General features: G+C 41.4%; 1 protein-coding gene across 1 annotated transcript in view; it reads right to left on the minus strand.

Annotated features, from left to right (window-relative positions):
- Positions 1–23,680, minus strand: part of LOC126416294 (dipeptidase 1-like) — a 306,787-nt gene that overhangs the window by 209,511 nt on the left and 73,596 nt on the right. The window contains exon 4 of the mRNA XM_050083947.1: positions 3,017–3,149. Within this exon, the coding sequence (XP_049939904.1) occupies positions 3,017–3,149 (133 nt within the window). The remainder of the gene's footprint in view (positions 1–3,016; positions 3,150–23,680) is intronic.

The raw sequence follows: 23,680 nt of genomic DNA on the forward strand, positions 1-23,680 counted from the left end.
AAAGTGTATATAAAACGGAAAAGAAAATTTATATGTTTAAAAACCAAGAAAATATCTAATTGTTTGAAATCTCAAAGAGGATACTGAAACATCTGGTTCTGCAGGAGACCATGTGACCATCAAATGTTGGAGAGATACCTAATTGCTAGCACACTTGAGAGTATTCGTAAGAAAACCCATAAAAATGAGAAACATCTCCACACTAAATGTAAAGAATAGTCCTCAGATACAGGCGGAAAGATGCTAAAGGAGATGCGTTTGACTGTCAAGATGCCAATGTGTGAAGCCTTCAACAATCATTACAGGAGAATCGTATGAGAAGGCTGCTCAGAGAAGACTACTCACAGAACCCAAAGCTATTATGGCCAGATGCAAAGGCTGTTGGTGGGGGCTAAAGTTACTGTATAGATACTCGTGGATGCCACAATTTGAAATTTGGGGTTGCGAATCACAAGCAGAAATGCTGGACTTCATTTTTAAATGTCCCTTTGTGAAGAAGGACCCAGGAGTATTGCCCTTCTTTAATTCGCGAACCTCTGGAGAGATGAACGACGTAGATGTTAGTGATACTGGCGTTGAGAACACGTAAAATTAGCTGGAGATGGAGCATGCCGCATGGTCCTATGGAATCGCTGTCAGATTCTATACAAAATTTGCGGAACCATAACATATCGTAGAGCGGATCGAACGAAAAACTGTTCGCAGTAGCTGGAAGGATGTAGAAGTCACACCTGTTTAATGCGAGCACAAATGATCCATAAAACTATCGTCAAATACAATGATGAGCATCGCATCTCCAATGCTAACCAATACAAATTACGGAAAGGACTTATTGGCAGAGAGGGTGAAGATTTTTATCTTCGCTGGAGACTCGCTGACGGATGTAGAAGTAACTTCAAGCGTGCTCCAAGTATGTGTGTTCGGATTCTTGCTGTTTATACCTCGCAGACAATATTAATAGTAACCTTGGGCCTTCTGTAGATGATGAAATTACCTATTATGAAGTGCTCTCTAAATATTTTGCACAAGTATTCATTTTAGATGTAGGTAAGAATTTGGAATTAGTGCGAAACTGGCAGTTTGCTTTAAACGTGCTGCGACGTCAAATGGCAACAGTATCAAAGAATCATAAATACAATCAGTCATCTTGTAAGAATACCTGATTTTATCTACTTTTGGGAACAAGGAATGAAAACATCACAGAATCTTAAACGTAGGCAAATAAGATGGGAGATTTCAGTTCATTAGTAGAAAACTGGGGAAGTACATTCATGTTAAGGAAAAACAGAGCACCCTGAATGAGATAGGACGTTCAAATTTGCAGTAAATGTACGTTGGCATGTTCTACAGAAAAGATTAACATTGCAATCACCTCGGTTCAGCAGGCGTGATGTTGCCTAATACGGACAGGGTCTGGGGCCCTGGTAACTTGTCCATGTGTGATAGCATCGAAGCATAGAAGGCGCGAATGGTGTCATCCATGCGGCATTCACCTGGTTCCATTGTTCACCTGAGGTGGCTGGCATCTAGTCACAGCACTCCACCCGTCATTTCACCATATCGCACACGTTTTCGATTGGCGACAACTCTGGTGATCTGATGGGACAGGGCAAAAGGCTGACATCCTTTGACACCAAGAAGGCACGTGTTCCTGCTGCAACATGTGGTCATGCATTGTCTTGCTGAAAATGGCGTCTGGAGTGTTGTGCAGAAAGGGTATGGTCACGGGTTGCAGGATGTCATTCATATAGCTCACACTGTTCACAGTGCCCTGGACACAGACCAGCTGGGATTTATGATTGTACCCAATACCGCGCCACACCACAAGGCCATGAGTTGGTGCGTTACGTCTTGTACGAATGCAGTCTCTGTGATGTCGTTTGCCCTGTCTGTGGCGAACTAAAATACGGCCATCATTTTCAAACAAAGAGGACCTGAATTCGTCCGAAAACACTATCTGGTGCCACCCCAGTGACGTCGTTCCGTACACCATTGACGTCTAGCATGTTTCTGCACTTAAAGATAGGAGTATAAGTGGACAACGAGAACGTATCCCATGCCGTTATAAACACCGACGGACTTTCACTCCTGGTAGTGTACGATTTGTTACACTGTTGCACCGGAGCCAAGGAGGACGCAGATCGCTCCTGAAATGCCGTTAGGATGAGGTGTCGGACTTCTGGGTTGTGCGTCCTGATCCATCTCGTCGTGTTCTACGGCCTTCCGTGAACTATTCTGCACACACCCGTTGCACTGGCGAAGCACTTCGTCCCTCTTTCAAACTCTCTCATCTGACGGTATCGTTCGTGGATACGCCTGCGAGGCATTCTGCACATCAGCTTAAGTCACACTCATTCATTACCTTCGGTTTACAGCGACAACGAGAGCCGCAGGCACATTTTTCCGGTAGGTTGTGTTGCACCGCGATGTCGATGTTGATCTTGAACCCTAGGGCCAACATAGTTCAAATGCTAAACATTTCTGCAGAACGTACCAATGTACATGTCCAGTGAATATGAACGTCCTGTCTCTAGTTATTCAAAGTGTTATTTTTTTTCTTCTGACCATGAGTGTACAACCAGTCTACACAGCAGATCACGCACAAAACTTTCGTGGGGCGCATTATAGAATATCATCCATTTCAGATTCGACTAATAGAGAATACTGAATGTGTAAAAAGAAGAGCAGGTTAGTTCGACCCACGGAAGAGCCTCACTGATTCTGTGAGAAATCTGAACGAGCAGAGGTTTGAAGATAAACACCAACGGGAAGAGTAACACCTTACACTGTGGTAGAATAGAATTTACACTCTGCCATACACTTTGCAACTGTTTACAGAGAAATGTAGAATACAAAAATGTGGGAAAGCTAAATTTAGAAGTTTTATAAAGGATTACTGTATTTCTAATCAGAAAAGCCGTGGCTACTGCAATGTCACTGTGTGATCCTGTTTCAAAAGTCCAGTAACCTCTGTGCGCATATAACTTCGAAGAGATAAGATGAACCGTAAACTTACCATCGGCAGTGTACACCAACTGCATGTCTTCCGGGTACATATCCACGAAGCGTTTGATGACGTCCACTTGCTGCATGGTCATCTCCACGGCGTCCTTGTACTGGGAGGAGCACGGCACATAGGCAACCCAGAACTGGAAACATAAAAATCATAGCTGAGCTATGTCTGCAGGCATTGTCTAATTCATCCGCAGATGGTACGTCTGCGAGATGGCGAGAAGCTTAAGTGAAACAACTTGAACATATGCTTTTGTATTTTGTTCTTATTTCTCGCGTGAGAATCATATATACAAAGCAAGGACAATGAAAAAACAACATATAGCTATAATAGTAGTCAACAAACAAATACAAACTGGAAACAAGTTTTACTTCATATTAAGTTTTTCAAGAGGAGTACTCAATCACTGTACGTTCATTGGTCCATTGTGCTACTTTAGTTTCGAAATGTTTATTTTAGCTTGTATTCTTTCTCTTATAATTGATTTTTTTAGGCTTCCAAATTTTCTCTAGTACATTTTTCCGCTATATGTTGAATATTATCTGCACAAGAGGGACACAGAACAACATCACTAGGAAAGTGAAGTTTGGTCTAATATTTCTTCTTTGCTTTACTTGTTTACGAACATGGCAAATACCCACAGATTTGTTGAGAAGACTTTCGATGATATGGGATCTCGTTGCCTAATTCTTCCTTCAATTCTGAATTTCTCAACATGTAGATGAAATCTAATGAAAACTATACCATTAATTGATACATCCTTCCACATACCAACGTACGTTGAATCAATACATTGTTCCTCTTGAGCAGTTAACATATTCTTTGCTGAGGATGATCAAAATTTTTCCAAAATTTATGAATCCCTGTTAAATGGTAACTGGTACTCGCTTTTTCCATTCTAAAGCCTATTGTAGAACTTGCTTGTGTGGCTTGGTACTGTATAAATTTATAAATCCAATTTGTTCCTTTGCTTGATGAAAACTTAATGTTTCGTACAGTTGGCAATGCCTCTGGTGAATATCATGTATCTTATGGAGAGAAATCGGATATGTATATATATATATATATATATATATATATATATATATATATATATATATATATATATATATATTGTATGCCTCTTTTATTGGGAAGGAGAATAATTACAGAACAATCTGTAAGTAATTTTGCTAGCTTCTTGTGCACTGCATTTCCTCCAGTTTCAATTATTGATATTGAGAATCCATTACATCCTTGTACTTGTAAAAACTTTCAAACTGCAAGATAGCCTAAACATTTATTTATTTACAAATAACCGATTTCGACAGACTTTTCTGCATCTTCAGATCTTCAACACCTTTCGTTATAAAATGCGTACATCTCGACAAGGCACATCACGCACAGATGTGGCGTGCAGGTCCATTTCAAAACGAACACATTTTATAACAAAAAGTGTTGAAGACTTAAAAATGGCACCACAGTCCATCTAAATCTGTTGTTTGTAAATAAAGAAATATATAAGCGATCGTTGCTTTAGAAAGTTTTTACCAAGTAAAACAGATCGGTCCTTCTGATCTCTCAACATGAGAAAATTCAAAGAAATATCCTTATGCTCGTCTTTTCTTTACACCATTAGTGAATGGGTATTCCTCATTTGATACAACTTCCATTATTTTCTTATTTTCATTATTCTCTATCTGTATTTCTGTACAAACGTCTACAAAAGCTTGTGTAATTTTCCTTCCATTGTTAATTAATGTGTCATATACTGTTTTAACTGATGAAATACGGTGTCTACTGTTCTGTTCCGTTTGTTCGCATCGTTTCTATTTCTATTTGTGTTTCTTAACAATTTGTGATTGTTACATCTTCATAAAAACGTTTAGAAAATTTTTGGTTAATCCGGCATCGTTTCAATCCTCTTTCATGGGGTCCTTTTTCAGTTGACATTTTTTTTGCCTAGGCTCTCTTAACGCTTGTGGTATCTCTTTCATTTGCTTACGTATCTTTATGTATTAATTGCCCCTTTTGTATATGTCAGAATAGACTTCATTTTATAAGATGCTGAACTTGTGGTTGAACTCGGTTTATTATATGTTGTGATGTAATTAGTCTGATCTGCTAGTTAATCCCATACACTAAACTAATTACATTCTATTCAGAATGGTTGTTGGCTAGAGAAGGAGTACATGTTGCTATTTATGTAGTTGGAGTATATTATTTTAACTTTTTAGTTCTATGACAAGTTGTCAATTTGTTATAGTCGAGGAGTAGTCTTAGACGTTTAACTATCACCCTGAAAAAATAAAATTAAAAAAATAAGTTATTGTTTGTTTGCTGGCATGCTTCTGTAGAAATTTAGTTATTTATTTTCGTCTCTGCAAATCTCTGCAGTCCTAGTATACACTGAAATCCCTGCATCATACTACCATGACACACTGCTAAAGGAACTAAAACAACATAGCGCACCCCATCTCTGTTTCGTCAATAGGCCTTGTCGTTTTGTTCTGGATTCTCTTGCAGCTCGCTATAGTACTGTGGCACAGGGATTTCAGTGTGTAGCAGGACTGGAAATATGTAGTTAGAAAAACATGACTGATTGACTAGTTTTTCTAGGTGTTAATTAGAATTTTTATGATTAATCCATGTATGAAAGTTAAACAAAAGCAGTACTTTTTGTCATAAATTCAAAACCATAAATTACAATTACATATTTTGTTTTAAGTAGGTAGAAATTACAAATTCTGTATGTGAATAAGGAGGTTTCAGGCAACGTTGAGAACATGCACTCGAAAAGCATCGTGTTGACAGACTATTTACAGGACATATATTTCTTTATTAATGTATCGAAATGGGGCATTGCTAGGGAACCAGACAGTTTCGTTTTAATGTGGATTTTTATTTGGATATGTAAAGCCATGATTCATGCGAAAATATAATTCTATTATATATGTAACTCAGTAAAGTAATTAGTATTTGTTGCATTTTATAAACATTACGCAGTTTTCAGTAAAAAGGTTTGGAATACTGCCTGAGACAAGCACACTAGTCAAACTAATTTTTACACACTTGAAAATGTGTATTCTTAACTTTTAAAGCCTACTAGTCAACGTAGAAGAAATAAAAATGAAATACTTGCTACCTTTAAATGTGTCGTTATGTTAATTAGGTGTGGTATTGTGTAAAAGCCCAATTTAAATGTATACTGTATAGACACGATTATTTAAGCACACACTTTATTCAGTAGCGAGTTAGTCAAGTTATGAGTCAGTTGTATGTGAGAACACTAATACATGTATATGTACATAAATGATATGTACGTATCTGAATTTTTTTGATTAAATTGATGTGGGTTACTGAAGATGATGATAATATGTGTCATAAATTGAAATGGATAAAATTACATATTACCTAGTGCAGTTATCTGCAATCAAATCTGTATTGAGCAACCTTATAACGTTCTACATGAGTTTTGGTTTAGTTAGAGAAGGAATAAAATACTGATTCGAAACTGTATCAACATCTAATATCTTCAAGAATCATCAAAAGATATAACTAATTTTTGTTTGGTTGTTTGGAACAATGCAGAGATAAATTGCAATATAATGAGCTTTTATAATAAATTCCATACCTCTCTGTTCTAGGCGCTACAGTCTGGAACCGCGCGACCGCTACGGTCGCAGGTTCGAATCCTGCCTCGGGCATGGATGTGTGTGATGTCCTTAGGTTAATTAGGTTTAAGTAGTTCTAAGTTCTAGGGGACTGATGACTTTAGAAGTTAAGTCCCATAGTGCTCAAAGCCATTTGAACCATTTGAACCATACCTCTGGCAGATATATAGACTACGATTAACTCATGTTTATGATATGCACTGTAACTATGGAAGGAGATAATTCACCTCCTTATATCATCTCCCATCTTCTATCATCAAACACCTAGGATATTAATGTTTTTCTTCTCTGATCTTAGGTCAGACAGATAATGTGTATACTAAAATATTTGATGCACAGAACCGTTCTGTGGTAAGGTAATCTACGGTTCTAAGTTCTAAACGGAACTATTGACGATGGGGTTTTTCTGTTCGTGTATTTAGCGTCTGCAGTTCGTTGAGCTGGCAAATACCAGACAGAAAAGTAATATATCTTTTTTGTTTCATGGTTTCCAATGATTTCTGTCATCTAAAGTTGATTCAGACGAACTTTCTAAAATTTGTTCAATTGAAAGAACAGTTATTGTACATTGCTCAATTGGGGAATGATTGGGCCCCATTCCGTCAGAGAGGGAGAGCCCACGGGCGCACATGCTCTCTAGGGCCTAAAGTCTCTACTGTTCACTTCTTGTGATACATCTATATCAGACCCTTCACGCCAGTTTTGTGAAATGTTTATGCTTCTCCCCAATAATTGGTCATAAGTGAAGCTTAACTCAGCGTCTGCTTTATGAGACTGCTATTGTGCCAGTTTAATATTAAAGTTTCCATGATAATAACCATGATATGTTACACATTTATTTGTTTGATTTCGTCCTAGCCACGTGGTCTCGTAATGTATCAGTCTCTGATCTTCTGCCTGGGAATGAAGTAAATGTCTTAAGTCAGCCGTTGTGTAGTATCCACCCATTTACTATACTTCCAGTACGTGCAGCTAAATGCGACATGAATTTTCTGGCCGTAAATTAGCCTTGCTTTGTCCATGTGAAATAATGCATGTGTTAAGTTACGTATTAAATTACAGTTGCCTTGTTCTTACTGCGAATTCTCATAATAAACATTCAGATATCCTATTTAACGAGTTTTTTCCTCAAATGTGTCCAGTTTACTGTGGCTCTTACTAATCTACGTCCACATGAATTTCTGAAATTGTTTAATATCGCCACATCATGCATAATTTTCTTGTTGTTTGTCAATACAAAGACAAGTTCATTTTTCCTTCCATTTACTTTTTGTAAGTTCATTTTCTCCTTTCTTAAAAAGGATGAACATGTTTTTCCTGTCAGGAAACACGAAGAATGTATGCCCTTAGTCATTTCTACTATAATTATCGATTTATTGCAAATGGTGGCTGAGTTGGTTGTTTAACTGTTGTAAGGAGAGATAATAAGAAATTAAGAAGACTTAATGAAACGTGGATAGAAGACATTATAAAAGAGAGGGGACGTAGATATGTAACAGATGAGACCATAAAACGTGACGAACGATTTCTAAGGCTACGGTCAAACGAATGGAACGTTTCTGCAGTGGACGACGTACCACAGTGAAACATAGAGTTCTACAGCCATGCAGCCAGCTGTGGGACAGAATATGGAAAGTCAAATATCGATTGATGTATTCTGATCCAAATAAGCTGTTTATGTAAAAGAATCAAAGCTACATACATCTCTGTAGTTAGTTTCTCAGTACAACATTATTTTTAGTGTAAAAATTTAAATACCACTTTTTTGGGACCGCAATATCTTCTCCGATATTCTGTCTTTCTCATTCACGTATGAAGCAACTATTAGACAGAAAATGTGATTCGCGTCTTATAGCCTCACATCAAATCTTGATAATGAATAGTCTCTCTTTTCTTTACTGATCATAGTTATTATCATATAACGAAATTTCGACAAGTTCACAGTTAAAATATAGTCACTAATCAGTTTATGTTTGCTGCATCTTAATTCATACATATTGCTGCTTAAAAACGCAGCTAACATATAAACTGGAAGGAGAGTCATACATCTTATCAGTGTCAAGTTGATAGGTGATATTTTTGACAAATCGCCACTCTGAGGGTATGGCTGCACACTATGCTCAGCTGTGCCTAATATTTCTCTTTCCTATGTGGCTTAATAAATCACAGTCATATTCTAAGTTAGGCCAACGGCCTTGCGGCAGTGGCAACACCGGTTACCGTCAGATAATCGAAGTTAAGCGCTGTCGGGCTGGCCTAGCGCTTGGATGGGCGACCATCCGGTCTGCCGAATGCTGTTTGTGAGGCAAACTGAGGAGCTACTTGATTCAGAAGTAGCGGCTCTGATCTCGGAAACTGACATACGGCCGGGAGAGCGGTGTGCTGACCACATGCCCCTCCATATCCGCATCCCGTTACGCCTACGGGCTGAGGATGACACGACGGCCCGTCGGTAGCGTTGGGCCCTCATGGGTTGTTCGGGAGGAACTTTTTTTTTAAGTTAACGTTGTGTGAAGCGTTATTTTAATTTTGAAACTAAAGATAGAAATTCTCAGATGCAGTGACAGATTTACCTTTCTATTGTATGCTATGTTCTGCGTAATTATGTTTGTAAGAGAAATGGTCAACAACCTGATGACATACATACTATGCAACCATTTGAATCTGGCACTAACTTGGGTGAAAGAAGAAGAAGTGCGTCAGCATTAAGAAACACAGACGCAGTGGCTAATTGTTTTGTAAATGAGGCCGGTGATGCACTTTGACAGGGGCGCGAAATCTGAGGATTTACATTAGGCAGAATATGAGCTTTCATATCCATTTTCCTTTATATGAACTACTTAGTTAATCTGGAACACTGCTTACTGTATATCGTGTGTTTAATGTTCTGTATTTATCGATTCAAGTATCAGACTTTCCAGGAACGTAATTGTCCAAGGCGACTAAATGACTTACTTGGTATGTTGCATGGGAATTGATGTGTTGGCGTTTCTTCATGAAACGAGTGTTCTCCGTTACACCTTGTAGAAAATAATACTGCGTACTGTTGCCTGCTACTTGGTTATTTACTGCATTTATTGTACATATGCACAATAAAGTAATTAATAGATAACATATTTATTTCTATACCTACAATGAGTATATTATACATGTTTCAGTGTATCCAACCATCGATGTACCACACCGAGAACGCTTCAGAAATCACATCATTGCAAATTTTAGCATATATTTAACCTGCTTTGTTCTTGACCGCATGTTTAAAAATATCTTTATCAGATTTCATTATAATTGTAAATAAGTTAGTGTTTCTGCTAGATTGTGTCAGAAAGAGCAAGAACTAACATGTAAACAACAGGAAAGGAGTAAGAGTTCCTATAAGGTTGTCACTATTGACGATTCTCTGAATAAAATAAGTAAAGCATTTGAAGAAACTAAATCGCTAGTTCTGTTGCAGTCCCGACGTCCTGTAACCCAGAGTACTATTAGAATAATGATGAGATGAAAAGATATACTTACGAATAGACTTTCTGTCTCTTCTTGAACATTCAGTGAAATATAGAAATAATTCACAGCGATTGCCGTAGCATTATTGTCAAATACGTGGAGATTCTCTGCCCCCGTTATTTAAGTCAATTTTATGTATATCTAGAGGACACATTGCGGAAGGTATTTGTAGATACAAACGCAGAACGGATAACTCGAGACTGCCTCGTGGTTCTTCATGTCACTGCGGCTACCGCTATGGGCGATGCCGCTGGAATTCGGCGAAAGTCCGTAGTCGTGCACGTTCTGCCCCAGGAGGACTGTTGTATCTACGGCGTGCTTCGTAGTAACACGTATATTAACCGTTTAGCTGCCATTCGGCAGACATTCCACTCGTGTGAACCCAGCCCAACGGCGGATGCTGCTTCTGTCGCTGATGCTAATGATGATTACGATTAAATACTTTGGCTGTAGCTTTGACTAGATCTTGGGCGATGCGTGTAATTTGTGAACGAGTGAGGTATGCCAGATGGCAGATTGTTTATTAAAAACGACGAGCAGTCTACACCCCAATCTGTGCAAGTTGGATTTGAACCCTTTCACCACTCACCGACGCTTAAATGATATACCAGCATCCAGATTCTGTGTGTGACCTATGGACAGTCTTTTATCGGGCACCGGGCAGTCTAAGGTACAGTGATGGATTCTGAAAGCCACACTCATATTGGACACTAAGATGATCCGAAAAGTGGTTCAAATGGCTCTGAGCACTATGGGACCTAACATCTGAGGTCATCAGTCCCCTAGAACTTAGAACTACTTAAACCTACCTAACCTAAGGACATCACACACACCCATTCCCGAGGCAGGATTCGAACTTACAACCGTAGCGGTCGCGTGGTTCCATACTGTAACGCCTAGAACCGCTCGGCCACAACGGTCGGTTAAGATGATCCGAAAAGCAACTCAGTTCTTCTCTGTAACGCGTATTGGCCATTTCACCTTCAGACACTTCTGAAGGCAAGATTCGAAAGTTCTAGCTCGGATGATGGCTTATCAGCAATCGTTCTTGCAGTCCACCAGTCACGACTGTAACAAGAAAGGGCGGAAACGAAAGCAGTACACAAGGTACTAGACGTCACACATCATAAGGTGGTGTAGACTTAGATGTAGATGGAACATCGCCGGCCGGTGTAGCTGAGCCATTCTCAGCGCTTCAGTCTGGAACCGCGCGACTGCTACGGTCGGAGGTTCGAATCCTGCCTCGAGCATGGATGTGTTTGATGTCCTTCGGTTAGTTAGGTTTAAGTAGTTCTAAGTTCGAGGGGACTGATGACCTCAGATGTTAAGTGCCATAGTGCTCACAAGGGAACCTCCCCATCGCACCCCCCTCACATTTTGTTATTAGTTGGCACAGTGGATAGGCCTTGAAAAACTGAACACAGATCAATCGAGAAAACAGGAAGAAGTTGTGTGGAACTATGAAAAAAATAAGCGAAATATACAACCTGGGTAGTCCATGCGCAAGATAGGCAACATCAAGGACAACAAGAGCTCAGGAGCGCCGTGGTCCCGTGGTTAGCGTGAGCACCTACGCCACGAGAGATTCTAGGTTCAAGTCTTCTCTCGAGTGGAAAGTTTTATTTCCTTATTTTTCGCAAAGTTATGATCTGTCCGTTTGTTCATTGACGTCTCTGTTCACTGTAATAAGTTTAGTGTCTTTGGTTTTCTGGATTCATATTGCCCACGGAATACACCTCACGTATTTAATGCACTCTCGTCCAAAGTAGGGAATAGTCAACTGCCAGCCAGGGAGCCTCGTTAGCAGGAATACAGTCTCTTCCGTGCGCTGTAGTCGACTGACGTCGTGTGTTTCGATGTTTGTTTAGGTGTAGCGTCCCCATATTACGGCGCAGTTACCTCGCATCGGACGGACGGACAGATAATAATTGTCTGAAAATAAAAAATTAAACTTTTCACTCGACGGAAGATTTGAACCAAGGACCTCTCGGGTGGTAGTTGCTCACGCTAACCACGGGACCACGGCGCTCCTAAGACTTCAATCTCCTTGATGTTGCCTATCTTGCACATGGGCTACTCAGTTTGTATATTTTGCTTTTTTTTTCATAGTTCCATACAACTTCTTCCGATTTTCTCGATTGATTTGTGTTCAGTTTTTCAAAGCCTATCCACTGTGCCAACTTATAACTAAATCAGAGGGGCGGGGGGGGGGGGGGGGGGGGTGCGATGGGGAGGTTCCCTTGTCAGAACCATTTGAACCATTTTTTTTTTTTTTTAGATGGAACATCACGGAGGGAAATGCTGAATTAGGACCCAAAACAAGGATGGAAATAGGTGGAAACGATGGGCGTAAGCTTTGTGAAGACGAAACAGCTGGATGTCTAATTCCCATATGTAAGAGGGCAACGACTAAGAGCCATGCTTACCCTCCATTCTACCGAGCTTCAAGTTACAAAGTGTAGAAGTCATATGACCAAAGCTAACTCGGACAGACGGATCTAACACTTGAGTGACCTTTACTTGTTGCTCGTTAGAAGAAACTCTCGCTTCGGACAAAGTGAGAAAGGAAAAGCCGGGGGTTTTTCGCACACACAGAGTGGAGACGGCTCAGTGGTCCCTCGCGCTGAGCTGGGCCGTGCGGACGGATTCGTGGCCTCGGCGGATGTTTTATGTATCTGCCGGCACTCTGCCGGGAGGCATTACCGGGATCCCGGCCGCAGCCATGACTTATTTATCAAAGACGCATTTGCTTCCCCTTATCTTTGCCCGACTTGCGCACGTCGCCTTGTTAGCGCGGCCGGCGGAGGAAGAGGAAAATGAATGCGCAACTCGAGTCTTTTTTCGCGGATCCGCGGAGCGTGCCTGATGGTGGCTGCAGGGTGGCGGGCCGAAACGTCTCGTCCGGAGCGCCTCGCGCTGTCGGCTGTCTTGTCCGCCCGGCCAGCACGAGCCTCGCCCACTTTGCATCTCATATTCACGCGCCGCAGGCTCGCTTTCTGGAATAAAAGCGCCGCAGAGTACATCTCCATCTTCGTGGGGCAGTTCAACGAAACAATTTCTTGCTTTCAGATCTACGCTTCGCGTGTTAGAGGCCTATTTTGTAATTCGCTATTGAGTTTCCTGTACCAATGCAAATGTAGTGCTGTGTATGAACTCACTGGACAAAATAATAGTCTGTTCCTTAAGAGAAAACACCGGGCGCTTTGGAGCGTGTTGATGGTAGACAACTGGTGCCAAGTGGCCATTTGGTCCTCCAGCACAGGTCCTCGTCGTGGAAGTGAAATGGTGTTGTGGCACCTGTATTCTTAAATTTAGGAGACTTTATGTAGTTTTTATGATTTATTAGTTAATTATAAAATAGTTTGTTCAAGTACAGTGGCTAAGATTATGTAAGAGCAAGAAGAAACTAAATAGTTGAGTCAATAAAAACTACGTCAATACGTCACGAGAGCCAGCCGCTGTGGACGAGCGGTTATAGGCGCTTCAGTCCGCAACCGCGGTACTGCTATGGTCGCAGGTTCGAACCCTGCCTCGGGCATGGATGTGTCTGATTTACGTGTGACCTGTGGACGGTCTTTCATCGGGCACCGGGCAGTCTAAGGTAAAGTGATGGATTCTGAGAGCCACACACATATTGGACGTCCTAGGGGACTGATGACCTCAGCTGTTAAGTCCCATAGTGCGTAGAACCATTTGAACCATTTGAAAGTCACGAGAATGTTTTTCACAATTGATATATAAGTGACGAAAGAATGTAGACTCTTTCATTAGCATTCGCATTCTCATTCGTATCGGGTTCCTTTGTGATTTGATTCTGACTACTGTTCATTACTGAATTAATTTAGTTGTCTCTTGAAAATATAATTTGAAAGAAAAGTGTTATTAAAAGTCGCGTGTATTATTTATGCAGACCCGGTCACGACTTAATATCAGAAATATGTTGAGACAGATGAGCTATGTTAAAGACGAGGTTTTTATGGGTTAGATTTCAGTAAACTTCACCGGCACTTAATCGTACTGTATACTTGAAGAAACACCTGCAATTTTCGACATTACGTTCAAGAAGTTCGACGATTTTCCTGATAGGTGGCTCGGTCATTTAAGTTTAGTGGTCTTATTCAAATGTCACAAGGCGGAGTCACAGAGATCTTTGGCGTGGTGTGGACATAGTTTATGGAAGACACAGCAGCAGTAGGATTTCATTGTTATAGCTAAGTAAACGAAACATAATCTCCCACAACGTACAATTTTTAAGCGTGAGTAGTAAAATTTAAAAAAAATAAGAAAAAGTTTTATATTTTTTATTTAGAGTATTAATGTGCCATTCAGCTTAATGGAATCTGCGGGTGAGTTATCGTGGAGGCGTGGCAGAATGGCAGAAAACAACTATCATTTTTGGTGGGTCAAGACCACATGGTCAATAATGCTGTCCGACTCGGTGTTGTATGGATGCAGACCGACCAATGTGCCTACAAGGAATGTAATCCTGCGTAAGAACAGTGATTGTGAAAAAATACTATCCTACAGGGACGTGAGACGAATTTAAAACCCGACAATACTGCTGCTCTTTGTGAATGTAGAGCCCGATCACACAGTTTATGCGCAAATATTGTGGTGAGAACAAGCAACTATTCTGGCTACTTTAGAATGATGCAAGACGTTGAGTGCACCGATAGTACTTTTTCTTTTCTTTTCGATTCATCAGCCATATGACTGGTTTGATGCGCGAGACACGAATTACTTTTTTGCATCAACCTCCTCATTTCTGAACGGTACTCACACGCATCGTCCTCAATAATTTGTTGGATTCTCTCCAACCTCTGTCTTTCCCTACAGCTTTTATACACTCTACAGCTCCCTCTAGCACCAAAGATGTTATTGTTAATGATTTCCATATGTTCCATTTCATGCCGTTTTGTGAAGTTCCTCCTCATTCCTTCTCAGTTCACCTAATGTTCAACAGCCTTCTATAAGGAAACATCTCAAACGCTTCGATTCTCTTCTTTTTCGGTTTTCCCACAGTCTGTGCTCCGAATGTACCGGGTGATCAAAAAGTCAGTATAAATTTGAAAACTGAATAAATCATGGAATAATGTAGATAGGCAGGTACAAATTGACACACATGCTTGGAATGACATTGGACTACCGAAAATCCTAGAACTGTCGTAGAAACTCCATTTTGTTAGAACCAAACAAATACAAAAGTTCAAACAATGTCCGACAGATGGCGCTTCATCTGATCAGATTGGCAATAATTAGCATAACAAAGTAAGACAAAGCATAGGTGATGTTCTTTACAGGAAATGCTTAACATGTCCACCATCATTCCTCAACAATAGCTGTAGTCGAGGAATAATGTTCTGAACAGCACTGTAAAGCATGTCCGGAGTTATGGTGAGGCATTGGCGTCGGATGTTGTCTTTCTGCATCCCTAGAAATGTCGGTCGATCACGATACACTTGCGACTTCAGGTAACCCCAAAGCCAATAATCGCACGGACTGAGGTCTGGGGACCTGGGAGGCCAAGCATGACGAAAGTGGCGGCTAAGCGCACGATCATCACCAAACGACGCGCGCAAGAGATCTTTCACGCGTCTAGCTATATGGGGTGGAGCACCATCCTGCATAAACATCGTACTTTCCAGCACGTGTTTATCAGCCAGGCTGGGGATGATGCGATTCTGTAACATATCGGCGTACCTCTCACCCCTCACGGTAGCAGTTAAAAAACCAGAATCACGCATTTCCTCGAAGAAAAAAGGCCCGATAACGGTAGATGTGGTAAATCCAACCCATACCGTGACTTTCTTGTCGTGAAATGGAGTTTCTACGACAGTTCTAGGATTTTCGGTAGCCCAAATTCTGCAGTTGTGGGCGTTGCAGATCCTCGGAGCGTGAAATGAGCTTCGTCAGTCCACAACACGTTACTCAACCAATCGCCATCGTCCCCCATCTTTTGAAACGCCCACACCGTAAATGCCCTCCGATTCACTAAATCGCCAGGTAACAGTTCATGATGCCGATGGATTTTGTACGGATGGCATCGGAGGGTACGCGTCAGTGCCAACCAAACAGTTGTGTATGGAATGCTGGTGCGACTTGGGACTGCACAAGCGCTGACTTCGCCGTGCGTAGATGAACCCACTACAGTCTCCATTTCTTCCTGAACTGTCTCAGCAGAATTACGCCTTGTGCTCGGTCGGCCACTACGGGGTCTATCATCTCAACAACCCGTGGCTTCGAACTTCGAAATCATTCTCGCCACAGCTGCATTTGACAACGGACATTCACCCGTTCGAATCCCCTTCCTATGGCGATAGGATCGTAACGCTGAACTAGCACATTCCCCATTCTGATAATACAGCTTCACTAAAAACGACGGGTTCGATTCCCGGTGGGGTCAGGGATTTTCTCTGCCTCGTGATGACTGGGTGTTGTGTGATGTCCTTAGGTTAGTTAGGTTTAAGTAGTTCTAAGTTCTAGGGGACTGATGACCATAGATGTTAAGTTCCATAGTGCTCAGAGCCATTTGAACTAAAAGCGACTTTTCAAGTAACGTCAACGTGCTGCGACTGCTGGCTCATCTGATTCTCTCCTTTTTCCCTTTATTGTGATTTTAACACCTGTAAATCAGGTGGGCTGGCAGCAGCATCCTACGCTGCTCTTCAGCCTCAGAGTTGACAACGAGAAAAATATAAAGAAGACACATAAAGACTGAACAAAGTGGCGGGCAAAACAACAGTAGACACAGAATACAAAAAAACGCGAAGCCGTTCACACTCGACGAAAAACACTACAAACTATCGGTACGGCGCACAAACAGTGACGACTCCGACGGCACAGGTGAACGTAAGGGGGTGACGGCGAACACTAAACACAAACACGATGGCACACACACGAGAAACTGATTCTCTCTCTCATTACAGCTCCTTTTATACACGATTGTCATGCGCAGTCACTGACGTTTTGCTGTCCAGTGCCATCTGTCGGACATTTTGTGAACTTTTTTTTGTTCTAATAAAACCCCATGTCATTCCAAGCATGTGTGTCAATTTTTACCTCTCTGTCTACATTATTCCGTGGTTTATTAAGTTTTCAAATTTGTACTGACTCTTTGGTCACCCGGTACATTCTCTGATGTTGCAAACTAGGAGACCTCACGAAGCTTGTGTATAAATAGGACTGACTCCCTCTGGCACTACTGATGGCATTGCTTGTATTTTGCGTTTACGTGTAGCTGGTGTGACGAGCATCCTTTTGCATTTCAAAGTCGGCAGTGAAATAGGCACACCCTAAGGGTCACCAAGGAGGTCCTCCTCCCTGATTCAAAATGTGTTACAGACTGAATCCATATATATGACACAGTGCCTCACCCAAAAAATACGTTAGAGTTCGTTCTATTTTCAACTGCATTGTGTTCCATAGCTAACTGAGAACATGTAAATCCACTGTTCCAATTTTTTTCCGCTAGTTGTAGCACTAGACAAGCTACCTATGGTACAGTGGACAAACTGTAGATACTCCCAGAGGAACAGTTCATGTCGTTTGTCGCGAACATAATCCCGATCATACTATGGAGTACACCAATGAAATGACGCAAGAATTAAATTTTAATTATTGGTATCATGCTACAAGAGAGTCTGCGAAAAATAAACTTAGCGCGTGCCCAATGTTTTATTTGAATTATTCGTGATTTCTGGCTAAATCTCTGGGAGAACAACAGTGGAATAGAGTCTGAATCGCTTCTTAGAGAAGGGAGGTAAACTAAACCCCACTTCGCTGACCATCTTGTTTCCCTGAGCAGATCACAGAACATTATGCAATTTCGCTTCATTAAACTTAGTGTAGGACAGCAAACATAAAGTTTTGATACCTAAGAAATGCTTAAATTAAAATAAATACCTTTATTAGTCAAATATGAACAAGGTTTATAGTGTCACTTTTAAATGAAACACATAAAACCCAAATTTGGCAAGGATTTACATTTTATCTTAGGATCACATTCCTCAATAGAGTTTAGTTGTGTTGTTAATAACTAACTGAGTAACTGCGCTGCAGTTCTATTAGTCCTTCCCCTCCATCCCCTCACGCTGTCCATCTCCTCGCCCTCCTCTCTGCCCACCTCCTTCTCCCATCCACCGTCTATGTCTTCCACCCCAGCTCTCTGTCCATCTCCCTTTGTCCATATCTTCGTCGATTGCTCCTCCTTTTCTCTTTGCTCATCTGCTCTTTCCCCATTTGTCATCTCCTCCTCCTTCCTCTAAGTCCATCTCCTCCTGTTGTCTCTATCTCCTCCTCACTCCCTCGCCCCTTCTCTGTCTATCTCCTCATCCTCGTCTGTCTGTGCATATCTTCCTCTCTCACTCATTCCTTTCTCTGTCCACATCTTCTTCCCCATCTCTCTCTGTCCATCTCCCTTTACTTTTCTCTGTCAATTTCCTCCGCTTCATCTCTTTCTCCAGCTCCTCTTCTTCCATTTTCCTGTTCATTTCCTTCTTCCTCTCTCTCTGTCCATCTCCTCCTCCCACATATCTGTGTACATCTCCCCCATCTCTGTCCATCTCTTCCTCCGCCTTCCCTTCTCCACGTTATCACTCCCACCCCAATGGGAGGTTGCTGATTCTTACCTTCACAGTACTTCTTTACAGACTGTAAGTAGGTATGAAGTTTGGTTGATGTCGATCTGGGGCTTTGACCACGTAGGTAGAGGTCACATACATTAAACACGTATTTAATATACATTTCAGACATACTTGTACATATACTGTATTTCACCTCTATCGTTAGCGAATTCCATCCTGCTTCGTTTTCACGCAGCTTGTTGCCAGAATGAGATTTTCACTCTGCAGTGGAGTGTGCGCTGATATGAATCTTCCTGGCAGGTTAAAACTGTGTGCCCGACCGAGACTCGAACGCGGGACCTTTGCCTTTCGCGGGCAAGTGCTCTACCATCTGAGCTACCGAAGCACGACTCACGCCCGGTCCTCACAGCTTTACTTTTGCCAGTATCGCGTCTCCTACCTTCCAAAGCTGTGAGGACCGGGCGTGAGTCGTGCTTCGGTAGCTCAGATGGTAAAGCACTTGCTCGCGAAAGGCAAAGGTCCCGAGTTCGAGTCTCGGTCGGGCACACAGTTTTAATCTGCCAGGAAGTTTCACGTAGCTTGTTGTTTATGGTTTCATATCTCCTGAACTGTATGTGGCACAACGATATAATGCTACGGAATACATTCGGTGGCTATGTGAACACTGTCAGGAAATTGCGTTGCGGATAGAGTTATTAGTAAAGAAGTAATAAATCGATAGGTCATACCTATGCTGAAGGGGGTGTGAGCGAGAAAAAGTATATTATAGGTTTGAAATTACGTGTAACGTTTGTTGCAAGTCACCAGATGCTTTCATTCTCAAGTAATGGATGAACCTAGTCCGGTTACTTGCACGTCGTAGGCTTCGCTTTCTTTTTACTCCCACCCCTTTTAGAGGTAGGTGGTTCTTACCAACAAGGTAGGTGGTTCTTACCAACACACTGGTTCTTTCAAGACAGTAAGTGAAGTGTGTACCGAGTTTGGTTGAAATTGGTCCAGTGTTTTAAAAGCAGATGTGGAACAAACATACATACATATATAGACTTTCTCAATATGCATGGATTCTCAAGTATGGCCAAGCGGTTCTAGGTGCTACAGTCTGGAACAGCACGACCGCTACGGTCGCAGGTTCGAATCCTGCCTCGGGCATGGATGTGTCGGATATCCTTAGGTTTAAGCAGTTCTAAGTTCTAGGGGCTGGTGACCTCAGAAGTTAAGTCGCATAGTGCTCAGAGCCATTTTAACCATTGTCAAGTAGTTTGAGGTGCTCTGTTTTTCCACTGAAAATCTAAATTTAGTAACTAGCATTTTATGTGGCCTTCATCCTCCGATTTCTGGTAAAGAATGTTGTCCCATGATGGACATGGAACCGATTAACAAGCATTTGCCTCTGGTGCTGACGAGCAACGCAACTAGGCAATAAAGAGGATGCTGTTGTCCTTCCTTGGCCCAGGTGGCCAGATACGCGGCGCACTTGCGGACTCTTCCGTGTGGGAGGCACGCAGAACAACAGCCAGCCGGTCAGCTTGGCCCACAGGGCGTGATTGTGTCAAGCTCTTCTCAAACACAGTAAAATCCACTGTTTGCTTCCTAGGCGAAGCGCTTGAGTGTTGGTTAGCAGAGGGTAAGACAGCCTAGCTAGCACACCAAAACCCTCACACAGTGTAATTTTCGGCCTAGCATGTGGCAGGCTCGCTAGATCGTGTCAGTTGTAATGCTCGCAAGCCAGCTGCTCTGTAAATGTTCTAAAATGGTTTCAAAGAAACTATTCGCTTAAAGCAATTATTATCTCGCCTCTCATTCGTCGCTTTCATGATCAATCGCATATCCTTTTCTTAATGGTCTTAGCTACTGTGATGTTTCTAAATATTCCATTAGCCCATTGCATGAAATTCGACTGATTTGCAATCGTTTACCTTTGGTGCACATGGGGTGGTGTGTGTAGTTGATATGATCTGAGTCTGCCCATCGGTTTAATCACAATAGCCTTCCCGTCTCAAGGAATGTGTCATATCCCACTCTTTTCTGTACAACACTTTAGTTTCCAGTTCTTACTCCTTACTTTTCCATCCTACCACTTCACCAAATTCTCTCCCTAGAAAACCATAAACATAAATTTACCCAGTCCAGATCATTAAAAATCCTGCTTTTACAGTTTAATGAAATATGGATAAAACCTTCCTACTTTTAATTTACGAACATTGTGCAATTTAGCACTTTTTAATATTGTAAAATCAATTTTATACAAATAATAAAGAGGATATGGAAGGAGTAAAGCTGTTTGGACAGGTCTTGAATCATGCTTGAATAGCTCAGACTGTAGAGGACTTGCACTCAAACGCATGTTCCGAGGTTCGAGTCCCAGGCTGGCACACAGTTTTACACATATTTTTTAAACCAATCTGTCCTGAAGAATGGATATGTAACAGACCGCCAACAATAAAAGCCATCCCTGTAATGAAGTGCCGTGAGAATAACGAACAACATGACAACATACCTCGTACCACTTGGGTGATCTAGAAGCAAACAGCGAGCATTTCCTCACAGAAATCAAGCTGACCTACGTTATTTGATAGCACTTCCGCAATTGGTTCATTCCACCTATATGTTTAGTTACTGAACTGACAACGGAAAGAGCGATCCTATAACTTTCTTCTCTGAAAGTGAATTATATGTGTATAAAACACTATAAAGAATATAGTCCGGACTGGCGTTTGATTCAACTGTTGCCGTCATTGACTGTCGGTATGAAACGAATTGCAACTAAATGAGGTTAATAAATCTAGCCCCACTGAATATCAAAATGCCAAATAACCGACAAATTTAATTTGTTCAACATTGTAACGTTATTCTGGTTGTGCAGCACTACTTCAGAGATCACGTAAGTGTGCTTCTGAAGAAAGCGAACGCGTGTAGATATGAAAATTATGTTGCACACCAGTCTAGTGTAACATTGGTACGTTTTCTATAAATAGGATGAAAAACTGAAAGCAGATTAGAAGAGGATCAGTTTTATTCTTGAGAAGCAAGTGCATATGAAAAGCAGTTTTTAACACTGCCGTTAATAATATAGTACAGATTTTGGAAAGAAAGGCAGCATAGTGTAATAATTCGCAGCCCGACGTTCTGAGGAAAAGAGTTCCAACTAAGCTGTAACTTGTAATCATGAGACTTCCCCGAAAATTACAGAAAAAGGGTGGGTATAGTTAACAAATTTTATCAAAACTGAATATACTTTTCACAGTGTTTCACGATCCTTGCTCGTTCAAAATTGGCTCATTACCGCCTGCCGATAGCTGTTTATTTTATTTCATAAAAGGTTTCGGACAACATCGTCCATCTTCAGATCATTTCTCGTAGTTACAGAGCAACCAGTCTTAACACAACTTTATGTTTCACTATCATTATGGAATGAAACTTATAGTTCCATTAAGACTGGTTACCCTTTAATTACGAGAAATGATCAGAAGATGGGCGATATAGCCTGAAACCGATCGTGAAATAATAAAAAGCGCAGCGATCTGTAGACAGAAAATAAGGCTATTTTGTACTATTTACAGGTGTTGCGACTCGCTTTGAAAGGGACGTCCTGTTTAAAAACCGACTGACAGCTGAGGAAAGCCAACAAGTTCCTGAGGACCGAGATACTTACGGAGGGGACTTAAAGGCCTTTCTTAGAAACAAATTGGCTTGCTTTAAGCTGCAGCCTTCATGGCACTTCAGGAATGCAGGAAAATGACCTGAACACATGCAACTCCTAGGGAACTTCCGACAGGCAATGACACATTCGAGACTACGATGGGAATGCGGTTTGCTCCATGTGGGCTGTCGTGCAAGTATTATTCGACATGAAACTTAGAGTTGGCACACTAACCAAGACTGTCGGTGTAGAGTTACCAAGTGTCCGTTGTTCATTGGTTAACACTGAAAATCCAACTGCCCACCAGCGACAAGACGATACGACGGGAAGAGCAAGAGTGAGATCGAAGAACAATACTCCTGAGTAGGAGCATTCTAGAGAAGAATCAAGATGGATTTAGTTGTAAGTGACGCGTTTCAAGGTGTCATTCAGGAGGTTCTTCTGGTTCATTGGAGATTCGCGTGCTGTTTCACACTGGGCATTCTGACGTTGCATTCTAGGGAATATCAGTCTGTTTTGTACATAATTTTTACAGTTATAGTCTTATTCCCGTATTCACCCAAACTTCTACTGACATTTTCGATACCGACAGTTTTCTTTCCACATCAGATGATATTCCCTTTCTTTTAGTTATTGGATCTACGAACATTCAACTGCTAACTCATCTCTAACTTCAAATATTCCGCTTCCGCAGTGTAATCGCTGCGGACATGAGCATCCGAAGGCAACGAAAGTAGTTTTGACCGGGATAACAGCATTACGTTGACCGTCGCGTGGCACTGTCACATGGAAAGCTATCAAGGAAGCAGCTTTAGAGCTTTAGAGCTAAGCTACTCTGAGTGTTGCCCGTATAGCCACGCGTACACAGAAGTGAGGAGATAAAGGCCAACGGCTGTGACAGAATCGTTGGAGTACGACAGCCTTCATACACTGTGGATTCCACGAAATGATGAAAAGAAGGTTAATCTCTCCTCTAAATACCTAATTTTTGAGTCATGCTTACGGCAGGTAGAAAAAGACCCTAAAAACATTTTTATTTATAAACTATGCATAATGATAAATGTCTGATCTCATTACTTTATTCAAAACATTCTGGCACCCAACGTGTTGTCATTACATTGTACTATTTCATAATACCGAGCTTATTTCGATGAAGTAGAGAGGTATATAATTTTCATTCTTGATGAGTATAACAGCCTCAGGGATAGAAGAGAAATTCATTACCACTATTCAGAGCCTACTGCATTATTCGGCACTGACAGAAAAATGTGAGTATGCTCGTTCCCAT

The sequence above is a fragment of the Schistocerca serialis genome, chromosome 8 (assembly GCF_023864345.2).
Source record: "Schistocerca serialis cubense isolate TAMUIC-IGC-003099 chromosome 8, iqSchSeri2.2, whole genome shotgun sequence".
Taxonomy (NCBI): Eukaryota; Metazoa; Arthropoda; class Insecta; order Orthoptera; family Acrididae; genus Schistocerca; species Schistocerca serialis.